The sequence below is a fragment of the Anopheles stephensi genome, chromosome 3, assembly GCF_013141755.1.
Source record: "Anopheles stephensi strain Indian chromosome 3, UCI_ANSTEP_V1.0, whole genome shotgun sequence".
Classification (NCBI taxonomy): Eukaryota; Metazoa; Arthropoda; class Insecta; order Diptera; family Culicidae; genus Anopheles; species Anopheles stephensi.
In genome coordinates this window covers 11,855,774-11,869,660 of record NC_050203.1, presented here as the reverse complement: position 1 = coordinate 11,869,660, position 13,887 = coordinate 11,855,774, and the positions used below count along the sequence as shown (strand labels likewise).

Below are 13,887 nucleotides of genomic sequence, written 5' to 3'. Positions count from 1 at the left end.
GAACGATAGTCCCCACCAAGACATGATACGGCGTTTTTCTTACGTTGTTTTACGGTTGCTTTTTTTGTCCTGCTTCTGCTAACGTACTGCCAGCAGCAGCAGCAGAAGCAGCAGCAGTCTTCTTCGGAAATGGTTCACGTGCAAACGTGTTTACGAGGTTCCTCCCAACGGATGACACGGGCAAACCTGATGGCTTTGGCTTAACCGATCCGTACCGTAGCAGCCGTCCGTGAGCTCGGCGAGACCTGGCTTACTGGCCTCCGGGGAACCTTCGCTGGGGATGAAATTTGTAGCGTACCCTGCCTCCGTTAGCCAAGGTGTGCTTCTGGTCGAGATAAGCGGCAGAAGAAACGATATAAAAGCAGCTACCGCCCAAGCCGAGAGCACGTCCATTTTCGGGGACGACGTCAGTACACGTGGACACGGTGGGGGAGGGATGGGTTTAGTGGCGCATCTGACAAACGATTGACATATTCTCGGGGAAACTAAATTGGCCCGATTGGCACCGGAGTTTTCCCTCGGCCTAAGTGCACGTCAACGACGACGTGTACCCTGGTTGCTGGCCCCAAGTTGAGAGCTTCTGCTTTCACGCATAATACGTAAAATTATGTACCGGGGTCAGCTTTCTCCGTCCGCTACCCCATCACGATTCTGCCACGTAATCAACCCAAAGAACAAAGGTTGGGTCACCAGGAGACACGGAACCTGCCTCAGCTTGTGTATGTACCCTATTGCCCGATGTTCTCATATATTTTTATTAAAGTACCCCAACGGGTGCTGAGCAATGCTATTACTTTTATGTGCTGCTCTTGGCTATCTTGGCTGGCTGGGAGCAGTACGGCGAAGAGATTGAGAGGATCCCGGGGCCTTCGTTGCTTTTTTCGTCGTCGTGTTGCTTCTGACATGCAACCGGATGACATTTGTGATCCTTTTCGGTTAACAAAAGTGCCAACATCTCCAGGCTCGAATGTGATGCGGATGAGCAGAAGCAGTGAGTGTCCTGTGTTAGTACCTCTCTATATCCCGCTCTTTCGGACTTCCTGCCATGGTCCATGTTTGATGAGTTAATTAAAATGCAAAGCATCGACTTTTGGCAGCAAATGAACTGCGCTACTCTTGCTGCCAGGTTCGCATTAAGGTCATTTGTCTTCAGGCTCGAGGGAAATAAGAAATTTCGACTACAAATGAATGGTCCAAAATGAAATGGAGCGCATTTTTGGTGTGGTGGAGACGGTGACCTTTGGACGTCTTTTGAAGCCATCGTTAATTAGCAAGAATGATGCAATTATTGTGGGACGTTTGTGTGAGCTACTAACTGCCAAGGATTCGTCCTTCTTTCCCAATAAGAGTAGTTTGAATGAAGGTCCTGAAAACTAAATCTTATAACTGTCCGTCAAGATTGTGCTGTCACCATTAATCGGAGAATGTGCAGTAAAGCTCGTCCAGTGAGCCGTCCCAATATCGAAGTGTCGAATAAACTCCCTGCACTCTCGAAGTGTCCGAGGCGGATCAAAATCTCATTCCTCATTTCCAGAGCACCGAACTGCCGCTCGCTCCGCTTTCTATCATTTTGGTCTTTCTTGCGTACACCAAACGTAATCCCATTTTACCGGCTTTCAGGCTTCTGAGCACGCAGTTCTGAAAAGTCAAGCCTCGCACAAATCCGTAACGAGCGCTGTCCCCATCCACAGGAAACAGGCTCCGAGGCTCCTTTACGACGACAGGACGACAGGCAAGACAACCATTTAACTTGGCTGTGTGTACGTGCGTGTACGTGTGTGATTTGTGTGTGTGTGTGTGAGTGTGTGTCGCTTCCCTCGTAAAACGATAGGCGGAGGTCACATCGTTGGCCCGAACCTGCAGTCACATCGTAAACGCTGCTGCCCCAGCGCAATCGATCATTTGCTCCACTTTTTCTTGACGATGTGGACGACTGCGAATAGGCGAAAAAAAGGAAACACCAACCGGACCCACATGCCCGTCAAGGTGACTTAAAACCTCGTTACCCACAGGGGGTGGGAAACTTGCAAGTGGCATTACCACAGCCAAAGGATCCAAGCTTTCCGGTTCGACAGCGTGAGGAGTTCAAGCCAAGAGAACAAGCTGCAGTTGTATACGTATGTCTCTGAGAGGTTGTTTTTGCCTTCTTCTTCCTGGGTCCGTGTGTAGCTGTAGTTCCTTCAAAACGCACCATTCTGCAAGATTGGTCGTTAGAGCTGATTGGCAAAAAGGTGGTGGTCCCGCTGTTGTTGAGTGCTTCTGTGTGGCTGGTGTTGGCATTGCCGATGGGGAAAAAGTTCGAACTGGAAAGCACCACACACACACACGCACACATGTAGAATTCCTTTTTTCCGCAAATGGTAAGCGCATCTCGACAACCTGTGCTCGTTTGCTGAAGCCTTGGGCTTTTCGAGGCTATGGTTGTTGCATTTTGTTGTTGTTGTGTTTTGCTGATGCCTTCGCCGACGATGCCAACAACGACACAGACCAGAGCAGGAGTCGAGAAGCGTCGCTTTACAGTTCGCGTTCGCACCGGATTCGTCCTTTTCGAGATGGGCCTCCAGGTAAATGATAAATGTATTCGCATGTCAGCAAGGATTCGGGTTAAAGTGAAGCTATGGTGCCACCATCTTTAACCCTGTCGTACTCGCGTACTTCGGTCGTTGCTAGCTTCATTCCCTTGGGTGATTGCGACCACCCCGACCCGGCGGGATGGACGTTCGAACGCGACAAAAGCGTCCAGCGTCAACCAGGGTTAGGATTTAGGTGTTGCTGCAGTACGGTGAGGCCGGTCTGACCTGATGGCACAATGGCGATTGACGGTGGACAATGGATGAGCTGGTTTTTTTTTTGCCCACGATGGACCGGTGGTCGTGGCGTTCGTTCGCAAACGCGGTTGTATCGCATGCAAATGCAGTTTGTTCCTTTGTTTTTAAAAGGCTTTATTTATGCAAAATGGCTTTAACGCGCTGTGGGAGAGGCGTTTGATTGCTTAAAATTAAAAAAAATGGATTAAAACCAAAAAAAGTTTGCCAGATATTGGAAAGGTTTAAATTATTTCCGCTACGAACAACGCAGACATACTGGTAATTTGTAAAGCGGCTTTTCCTAGAGTAAGATTTTTTTTCCTTAATTTTACTGATATAATAATCTGAGTTTCACAAGCATTTGATAAAGAATACTTAGCAATTAAAGTGTTGTTTGATCGATTTCTGGAATCGTTCCTGCAAAAACTTTTATTGCTTTTCGTATTGGAACGCCAACTCTGAATCATGAATCAATAATAATTGTCCGGATTCTGACGATTCTCATCAGTCGAGTTTGACTAGTTTTTAGGGTTAAAAATATTCATGCATTCAACTCATTTGCATTCTTCGCTATCCGAAATCGATACTTTTTAACGGTTTGTTTATAAACGGAGTGCTTCAGCGCGCATCAGTTATTCAATAATATTTATACTATAACAGCACAGAATATCCTGGGAACCTTCCTGTGTCCTAAATTCTCAATTCAAAACAATTTGTCCTAACTTGAGGCATCAATTACACCAAAAAACATAAAGGACAAAACGAATGGAATAGTTGAAACGGTTAGAGTTAAAAGTAGTACCCTCCCTCTCTCTCTCTCTCTCTCTCTCTCTCTCTCTCTCTCTCTCTCTCTCTCTCTCTCTTGACTAGCTCTAGTGCTAAATCGTGTAATGCTCCATATGTTCAATCGATAAACGATTCCGGTGCCAAGCCCGCTGCATGTGTGTGTGTATCAGTTTGGAAGCCTCTACCATCGGAATGTTTTGTCCTGGCAAGCTCGAATGAAGGCAGAAGTATAGAATCGCTTCGCTATTGAATGTCCGAATGCAATTTAAGCATTCCCGGTGTGGTACAGTGTTTTGCTTATCGCATCAAACGCTTCGAGTCGTAAGTTCACCTTGACTACTTCCTACTCAAAATGGCTCATCGGACACATCGGAAGTCGGTGCTGTTTCGATGCATCTCTCTCCATCTCGCTTTCGATAAGCTGCAGCCTCGTATATCTTTATTCCATCACATACTGCCACCGGTCCCGACCGTCAATGGTAGGCTGGACCAGCTACGGAGCAGCAAGTCGAAGAAGTAATTCTGAGCGGTGTTCGACGCCAGTACCGTCCGTGTTCGGCAACGAAAATCCTGAGCCGATGAAATGAATTGATCCGTTTGGTATGGAGCAATTTGTTTCTAATGGATATAAATGTACCATCGATTAGCTTTAAGCTTTTTGTCGCGGTCCAGCTACGTGTTTTTTTTTTAGTTTTCCCAGGAACGATCCAATTCCAAGTCGAGAACGAATTGCGAATCTGGTCGGTCTGTGGTACGGTGACAATTGAATGAACGAACGAACATGGCAGCAGCAGCACGAGTTAGTGAGGCGGCAAAAGGATTACTGAGACACTGAGGCAAACGTTCGTTTCGGTTGGAAAAGCGGGCCACAGCAACAGTAGCACAAGAAATCAACTCCTTTGGAACAAAACAGGGGGGAAAAAACCCCCGGAAAAAGGAGAAAATAGATGGGGGCTTTTTGGTGCCCGACATTATCCCCTCGCGGTCTCGGTCGACAACGATGCCTGTTCGGAAAATACGTTCTCATTAATCAAACTGAAGGGATCGTAACCTTCATCACGGACTACTACTACTACTCACAATGCCGAGGTTTGACTACTGACTTTTCCCGCTGTTTGTACTGTTGGTAGTGTTGGGCTCCCCAAGGAGACAGAGCAAACGAGAGAAAGAGGAAGCTTTTTCGCATGTTTCTTTGCAAAAGAGATTAGTGGCGTGAAATGAGTTGCGAAACCATTAATTAGAAGGCCCCCGGCTGACGATCTGGCCCTCCTCCCTTTCAACTGGTGCCGAAACTGTTGAAGTTCGGTAGGACTCTTCCATAGATCTTCGGTAACAAACTCACTGCCCGAAAAAAAGTTCCTATCACTGTTTTGATTGTTCTTGGAGCTGGGGTCTGATGTTGACTTCAGCACCAAACCGGCACTAATCATTACATCCAACCCGAAGCCAATTATTATCAGCTTTTAATAAAAATCTTACAAATTCTCCATCCCTACGCTGCCCTCTGCCTTGTTCGCCACAACCCACACCCCCTTTTTCGCTCCCTCTCGCTCTCGGGGTTAATGTTGGAGTTGGGGTAACCGCGAATGTTTTCGGTTTCGTTTCGGTTACCGGTTGGGTGCGTTTTACCGTCAGGCCTACATCATTTATCAAAACTTGTGCGAAGTTCATTCGAGTTGAAGGTTTGGGAAATTGCAAATTTTTCGGCATTTGGGGAGGCACCCCAAATTTGCTGGGGTGCCTGTCTCGTCTGTCGCCGATCCCGACGTGCAGGGGTGCGTAACGCCGGGTTTTTTTGTGTGTACCGTAGGGAGCAGGGCAAAATAAATTGATTGATTCGTTATTTGACCATAGCTCATTGTGGGTTTGTTGTGTCAGTTTTTCTCCCAGCTGCCTTCGTACCGCCATGCCATGGGTGAATGAAAAATGGCACGAAAAAGGTTGTGAGCTTGCTGTAGTTGGTTTGGGGTGGGGTTTACGTACTACACGAAGCGGAAAACTGCGCGTTGAATACATTTCAATGAACAGGAAATGTAATTTTACAGGACTGGCAGTTTGGGGTTTTGCTGGCATAGGTTTCTTCTTTTCGGGGAACGTTTGGGTATCTTCAGCTATTTAATAATGTAATACTGGTGAGAGAGAGAGTCTTCAACCTCAGTTCTGATTTGTTTAAACAGGCCTTGTTTGATTTTTAAAAGCCCTTATAAGAATCGGTCCTGGCTCCTGCGGCCGATATAAGGTCGAATGGCTATTGACCATATTACAACCCACCGTAGGCCAAACTGATAGGCATGAATACCTGACTGTTTAAAGCTTGTTAGGCAATATTTAGCTTTAAGAAAGCATGTTTCAACTCTTATTGCTTTGTATATCAAGAAAATAGTAATAATATGTATTGATTTGGTAGCATTATTTGACAGACAATAAATTCAATTAAAATATTTCCCCTGCTAGAAGATTCAAATTATTTGTTCCTAGACCATTTCCCATATCCGACCTAATTTTCACCGTCAATTTCTCGTTTATCTTCATAGTACACACATAATCCCTCTTATATCCCACTGGTAATGACATTTGCGATGCGCTTTAGAATAATGCCCGCTAGCTCCCAAACAGTGGACAGTTTTAATCGTGTACTTAACACTTGTCACCCCATTCCCTGCTCCTATTGCCGGTCCCCATTCCCTAGTGAGATTGATTTATCAGCGTAAAATTTGCGCCACCATAACGTTCGAAACCAGCAAAGTTAGCAATTCCAAAAACTCACATAAAATCTTACAGTTATTAACAAAACTATCGTCCCAAAACTGTTCCTGCTCGTGGCAGCTTTCTGCCCGACACGACCCCGTATGCCCGCACTCTCCATACATTCCAATCCATTTTATGGCCCATCAAAACACTTTCCCTTGGCGGCGTGGCTCAGTGCCGTTTCCGTTTTCCTGAATCCAGTCTCAGGCTGGGTTGGAATTATCTTCCTTTTTTGCTCGCTTCAAACCACACTGCTTCGAAACTTTGGCAGCGGTTTTGTGGGGTGGGGGGAGAAGAAGAAAACTTTCACACCGCACACTCGGTGGGAGCGCGCCTTCGGGGGCTACGGCATCTTCGAGAAACGGAAGCGATTACTAATTAAAGTTTTCCTGTGTTCCTGTACGCCCTCGTGTCGGGAGTGCAGTGCATATCCTGTCTGCAGTGTTCGGCATAGCGTGCAGGAAATGCACTAGCAGTGTTTATTTGTGTGTGTGTTCTGTGTCTGGCATGTGTTCTGACCGCAAATCCACTCATTTCAACTTCTCCCCTGTTTCCCGACACTTCCCCTCCTCTAGCCTTACCTTAACTGATCCAACTCCTCCCGTATCTGGCCGTCCGTGATTTCAGCCGCGTTCTTGCGCACGTACTTTTTCAGACTGTTCTCGAGCATCTTGTAGTCCTCGCGCCGCTGGTACGTCAGTGCATTCAGCTGCTTCGACAGCAGCCGCACCTGATCCTCGAGCGTAAGTGCATCGAACCGTTCGCTGTCGGCGTTCGGTTCGTCCGGCAGGACCGCCGTCAACACGCCTTCCAGCGCTGGCTGGGGCGAGTTCACGCTCACGGCCGCTTTATTAATGTTGCCCGGCACGTCGCCATTGAGGGCGATTGAATGGGAAAACGATACTAATCCAAGGATAATCACTACGGCCGGCACGAATGAATACACCATCTTGGGCGCTTTCGGAACCATCGGTGCCACGTGAAATGTGAGAGGTTAAGGATATTTTTGCTCTTCTTTTTTTTTGCTCCTCTAGCCCGTTCTACACCTCCCTGTTTTATTTACTTCAGGCAAAGGTGTTGCGACGATAATGGAAACGGAAAACACTATCACAAAACCCACACCGCACTACGCCCCACACACGGTTTAAACATCGAAAACGCACACACCTGCACTTGCACGTACCACACTTTCACGTTTCGTAGGGAAGATCTATGTTTGCTTTGATCCTTGAAGGATGCACGAAAAAACGACCCAAAGGCTGGCTGATGATGCGCTCTCGTGTTGCGAAGCGATATTACTTTGCTTTCGTCCCTTTTTATTTGATTGCCTGTGCGCGGTAAAATGCAGCCCTTTGCTGCAAGTGGCAGCGAATGCAACCTGTTAAGCTTCCAGCACACCTATGGGGAAGGGTTTCACACCGAGAGCGACACACACAAACACACACACAGACGCAGGACACGGACTCGATTCACCGTACGGTGATCGGTGAAGGTGAACCAGCAAGGATACGAAAATTGCAACGAAAAACCGGCACCGAACGGCACACGTACATAGCAAACGGTGCTGCGCACATACACGGTGCAATATAGGGTAAACACTCACAAACTTACACTAGAGCACACACACACACACACAAACAGAGACACGGAAGCTCAAACGAGCATAGATTACACTGCACTAGCGAAAACTCTCTCACACAGCAAAACCGTACCCCGGCGATAAAGCTTTTATCCTTCGATCGAATGCCTTTGCATCGCTTTCGGTGTGGGTTGAATTATAGCATGTAGGGTAGTTTACTGGTTGTTTTTGATTGTTTTGTTTTCCTCACACACACTCGTTCATTGCAATTTCACTACTGCTTCTACTGCTTTGTTTTGACAGTTCCGCGGCACAGTCGCTCAGGTTACTATGATTTCCTTACAGTAAGTCGATCACTATTTTCACCCGGCCCGGTCCTAATCAAGAGGGATGAAAAAGAAAACAAAAAAAAAGGGTTGGTTGGTGATTGTAAGTAAATTGTGAATAGAGTGAGCAAAATAGAACAAAGCTGCCAAGCTGATTTCGTGCTACGTATAGGTAAATGATTCACAGTCAGTTTTCCAGAAACTCTTCACCGCCTTAAGGTAAACGATCTGTACCGATGAATGGTAATGCTTGCCTCGTTTGCAGCTCATATAGGTTCAACCCCGGCCGACGATGGCGACCTGTACGGCGTTGGCTCATTTATGATGCGAAAACGACAACCGATACGTGCGCACGTAAAATCAACACCACCGGTTACGTGGGGGTGATATGAGATATACTTTCGGCTTGTTTTTATTTCGTACGTCTGTCGTCGACTCACTGAGGCGAAAGCCTTGCCGGGTACAAAACTCTCCTTTCACCGATAGTCACTCAGGAAAATTACGTGCCGTATGTTAAGCGGTGGGAAATTAGCCTTCTTGTGAAGGGAAAATACAGCAACAAAAAACACACACACAGCTCTCCACCATTCTAGCATGCTGGATGGATGGAAAAGTGGGAATAATAAGGAGGAGATTGCAATGAAATTAAAATAATAACACAGACAGTCAGGTTAAAGTTTTTGAAGGATCAAGAGAAGGGAAAGGCAGAGAGGGAGGGAAAGAGAAGGAATAAGTAGAAACGTGAAGGTTTTATTTGGTTTTCCTCGGAAAAACCACACGCCAGACAATGCTTAACGCATCACATACACACACGCATACACATGAGATATAAAGCGTGCAGGGCACGCGCGCGAACGAATGGAGCCTCTTTTTTTTCTTCCCATTTTCCGACCACATGTTTCACTCCCATTTTTCCCGGGAACCAATGTACGTATTTTTTGTGTGTGTGCAAGATAAATGTATCTTTTTAGCACTAAAACATACACATTTTTACCACCACCACAATAGAGCATCGAGTTTTTGGCTATTGTTTGAGCTTTTAAGTTTTTTGTTTCCTTCGGTGTTCGTTCCAATGAAAATGGCCACACCATTTGCGCCAATTCTAAAGTCACAGAAACGTACGGTCGAATAATGATTGTGCGCTTTCCGTGGAACACAACCGACCGCTAGTAGTTGGGGTGGGGATACATTTAAATTTGACAGAAAAGAAAAACAAAACAAAACACACACACACGGACACTCGAGGAAAAAATCGACGTGGCACGGGGCTTGCCAGCCAGCCAGCCACACACTTGGTTGGATGATAAATTTTCAATTAGCAACCGGAGAAAATTTGTCAGTTTATTTTTCCCGGTATCCACGCGACGGCCACACATTTGTTGCTGCTGCTGCGGTGTGCGTGTGTGTGTGAGTGCGTTTTTTATCAGTTTCTCTTTCTGACCGGTGTCAACACTTTTCCGTTTGAATTGTCAAAAACGGTGCCGATTGTTGTTTTGGGCATTTTTTGTTCGGGGCTGGTCAGCCGGCAATACTGTGTATCGTAGCGTTGCGAAAATTGTTATTCCAATGATGATCGGTGGTGTGGTTTTCCACGCTGATAAAGCTAACGAGGGTGGTGTGAGGTACGGGAAAGAATAACATTGAGTTATACTTTGATTTGGTTGTGGAAAGCAACATTTTTGGGGTGAAAAAATATGGAAAACTGATTGTGTGCTGATTGTGAGGGAAAATGGAGGAGTGTGTTTATTTTTTAAATTACAGTAACGCCCGTTTGTGACCTATTATTGTGATGATCGAGAGCTTTTTTTTCGATCATAAAGGGAACGATAAACGATGATACTAAAATTAAGAGTTGTTAAATAATGTATCCTGAATCATACTGAATTGCTTATATTTTCACCCAAACATTGCAAGCCTCAAACAGAAACAGATTATCTCACGAGTCCCGCATGAATTTCCCAACCGGCATCGGTCCACTCCACGTCCATTAAACTGTTTTGTTTATCTTTTACTCGTGTTTTCTTTTGCACATTTTTGTTCTCCCACAACACCAACGGAAAACGCCTGACACGCTTATGTTTTTGTTTTAGTAGAAAAAGTTCGTTCACTCTTCTTCGTATAAGCGGCAGTCCGTGGAGAAAAAGGCTTCTGTGTGAACTAAAACTGCCTTGCCCCGGGTCTTCTTCTTCCGACTCCCGGCCCGATCCGATTTAACTTTATCCTTTGCGCTTTTGGAGCGGCCCTGTCCTGTCCAGTTTGTTGGCGGTGGCGATTTGTGCGCTGTGTACCATCTTCACTTAGAAAACACCAGAAACTTGATTGATAAATATTTAATTCCACTCCCGAACCGGAACGGGGGAGTGTACGGTACGGTACCACTTCTTCATCCGTGTTTCGGTCGTTGAACTTGTTTTTCATACACTGTACGGTCGGAAACATAATGTTCGTCCTTTCATTTTTCTACTCCTTTCTATGCTTGTGTCTAGCGTGTTTTTATTTTCTCATAGTTTTGTTATTTATTGTGCACTTTTCTGTAGTTTCTTTTTCGACGAATTAAGGACACTCGGGTTAAAAGGAGAAAATAATTGAATGCGGCACAGCAACTGCAGTCATCGTCGCTTATCGCAGCGGAACTTTCACGCGACACTTTTAAGAGCACAAACAAACGCGACAAAAGGACACACCGAGGGGAAAAATAACAACTGAATGCCACTTTTGAATGCCGTTGTTCAATTCACTCACCTTTTAATTTAAGCACAGTGTATTATAAATCCGTTCTTTAAAATCTTGCTATCAATTGTTCTGCACTTCACACCAAATAACACTCTAGCTTTAATCCTGGTTAGGGTGATTTTCCGCGATTACGTTTATGATTGGCGTATGATCCTGCGATTGCCGCTGCAGGACGATTCACAACAGTGCCTTCGCTTACGACGTCCGCTCGATTCGAGAGATGCGTTCTGTTTGGTTCACTTGACGGGCGATCAGTTGTTTCTTAAAACGAACCTGACCTAACACGTTGAACAGTCGGTCGGTCGGTTCCCGGAGAGAGAGCTGCACAGGTGTTGTGCGTTGGCGCCCGAGAGAACTGAGAGCGAAATACGCACAGGGAGCAATCGGTACGGACTTCATTCGAACGACGAATGTTCTCATTCATTCATGTGCCTTCGCAGGGTTTGTTTATTTGCAGTAAAAATTAAAATTGTTGAATACTTTACTTTTCTTCTACTCTACAAATATCTATCCTGAAAATGATTTAGAGCAATAGATAAACTTGATTTTTCCTTTCTAATTTACGGAAAGAGAGAATACAATTTTTTTTGAAACCTGTTTTTTTCTTCAGTTTTATCGTAATTTTTGTTTATTAGGCATAAGATCAAGGTAAGTTCAGAATAATTTGTGTGAAATTAACAGTGAATGTATTTTTATCCACATTTATGTCCAGTCCACAAGTCTAATCATATGCGTAATTTATTTATTTTATTAAAAATAATTATCTAAAAATAGTTCAAACTGTTAAAATGTATTTCAAACCATATTTAAGGATAACATGTTAACCAATTTATGCAGCAAACCCTGTAAAGGATGCTCTCGTAGCGTAGTAAACAAGAGAGCGAATGAACCGCACATGAAAGAGAATCCTCCGGGAGAGCAACGTGTGAGCGAACGAATGAACGCTCCATCCCTTCCCTTGGCGATGTTTGCGATGTTTTTCCAAAAGCACGTGGCAGCAAATGGTTTATGCGCTGGAGAGGAAAGTGTGCCGTTTTTGTTTATGTTCTTGTATAGCTCTTCTTGATGAAAACATACAAAATACTTTCATCTTGCTTTTACTAGTTTACGATGTTTTATTAAAATATGTTTCAAACCATTAATAGCTTTTCATTTTTAATACCTCTAGCTTTTATCCCTAAAAATCCCCACCAAAACAAAAAAATTGAGGTAACAAAGTCACCCCTCGAGACGTCCCCGATGTCGGTTGCATTTTCCCAGCTGCAACTGCACCGGATTTTTAACCCTTTCCGTGTGACTGCACCATTTGCGAAACGGTAATTCCCTTGATGCGCGCCACCAACCATTATCACGATGAACTCTAGCCAAAAGTGTTAACACCTCGGCGCACTTTAACAGGAAGACGGAAATTACGCATGTACGATTTTTAGCGCACGGAAAACAAAGTTAAGCCACGGCACGGTATTTACGGTTGCTGGATGGAGAAACCATCAGCCGGCGAGCAGTAGTAGTTGCGGTAGTAGGAACCTGGTGTGATGAATCCTTCTGGCCCATGCCAAGCCTCATTCAGTCGTTCAGCCAACACAAAACCCGAACGGCTTTGCCTTTTTATGATGGATGTTTCGTTGGAAGTTTTCCCCGGGCGGTGTGACTGGCTACATTTCTCGGAAAGCAGCTCCTTTTGTGGTCCGAGTCCTGCTACCCGTCCCAAACAGTGTCGGGAGTGTTGAGAATGCGGGACAGGATAGACACACCAGAGGGAGGCGGGTGTGTGTTTTCATGCGTACAATTAGAACACGGAACCGGGCGGTAGTCGCTTTTGTTGTCGCTGCTTTGGGCGGTTAGGCGGGAACATTTTACTTTCCATTCGACTTGGAGTAGGGGGGGGGGGAGCTTTGGCTTTCCTTTCGATTAATTTACAGCACGTTCGCCGACTGAAGAGTTCACTTCAGCGTGACACTGCACCAGTGCGCGCCGGGTGGGCTGTGATGCATCGCGATGCCGGGAAACGTGCCATGAAGAGCGACGTGAAGCATAAGTCTTTTATAGACACACACGCACACATACTACCACCATGGATTAAAAAGGCAGGTGTAGTACGTTAAAAAATCAACCCACGGGTGCCTTCGGGCCATGGCGGAGCGCTGTCTGGAGCAGCGTTGTCGGAAACCCTTATCAAGCGAAAATTGAACAGGGGTGCAAACGCGAACAGCACACGAAAGGATATGCGAAGTCGTGACAGCAAGAAATGGGACCAAAGGACACAGCAATAGCACGGGGGGGAAGAAATACAAAAAAAGGACGTACTTGTTGTTTCAAGTCCATCTCCGGACGCCGGTGTTGTTGTCCTTGTGGCTTCTCTGGGGAGACGACCCTCGTTGGGGGGATATGGAAAGTATGGCTGCAACATGTGATAACCGGTGCCTGCAGGGTGTCTGCCACACGATAAAGAGAAAGAGAAAGAGGAAGAGAGAGAGAGAGAGAAGTAAAACGGAAATGAAAGGCTCCAGACGTATCAGCGAAACGAAATGAATTAGTTTGTTCAAGGGCACTCATGCAGGAATCCTTCTTTAGCCCTCTGCAACAACACAACAGTCTCGCGGTGCGCTGTGTGGCCTTTCGTGTGATGTTTTTTTTTTCTCTGTGTGTACTGTCAGCTTCTTGGGGATAAATTGTGTAAAGGTTGAAGAAGAGTAAAGCGGTAGTTGGGGCTCTTGGGACATTCACGAGAGGAGAGCCTGCTGAAGGTGCGATTTTAATGAGCTGCACCATGGACACTTTTATAGCGTACAAATTGCCGGATCACCGGATAAGGCATTTGAAACCATCGCGATGATAAATGCATTTCGGGGTTCTTGTTTCCGTTTTCCGGGTTTCCGGCCCACAGCGTTAGCGATCGATGTATGTT

At 45.7% G+C, this 13,887-nt stretch overlaps 2 protein-coding genes across 3 annotated transcripts in view; one reads left to right on the top strand and one right to left on the bottom strand.

Moving 5' to 3' along the window:
- The window catches only part of LOC118514197 (protein scabrous), a 60,850-nt gene extending 49,624 nt beyond the window's left edge, over positions 1-11,226 (bottom strand). The window contains exons 1-2 of one of the 2 annotated variants that reach the window (XM_036060885.1): positions 10,989-11,226; positions 6,923-8,297 (exon numbers count right to left, since the gene is read on the bottom strand). In XM_036060885.1, the coding sequence (XP_035916778.1) occupies positions 6,923-7,311 (389 nt within the window). In that variant the 5' untranslated portion in view covers positions 7,312-8,297; positions 10,989-11,226. The remainder of the gene's footprint in view (positions 1-6,922; positions 8,298-10,988) is intronic. The other variant, XM_036060886.1, reaches the window with a different exon arrangement.
- LOC118514196 (breast cancer type 2 susceptibility protein homolog) overlaps positions 1-13,887 on the top strand; it is a 76,879-nt gene that overhangs the window by 45,200 nt on the left and 17,792 nt on the right. The window lies entirely within an intron of this gene.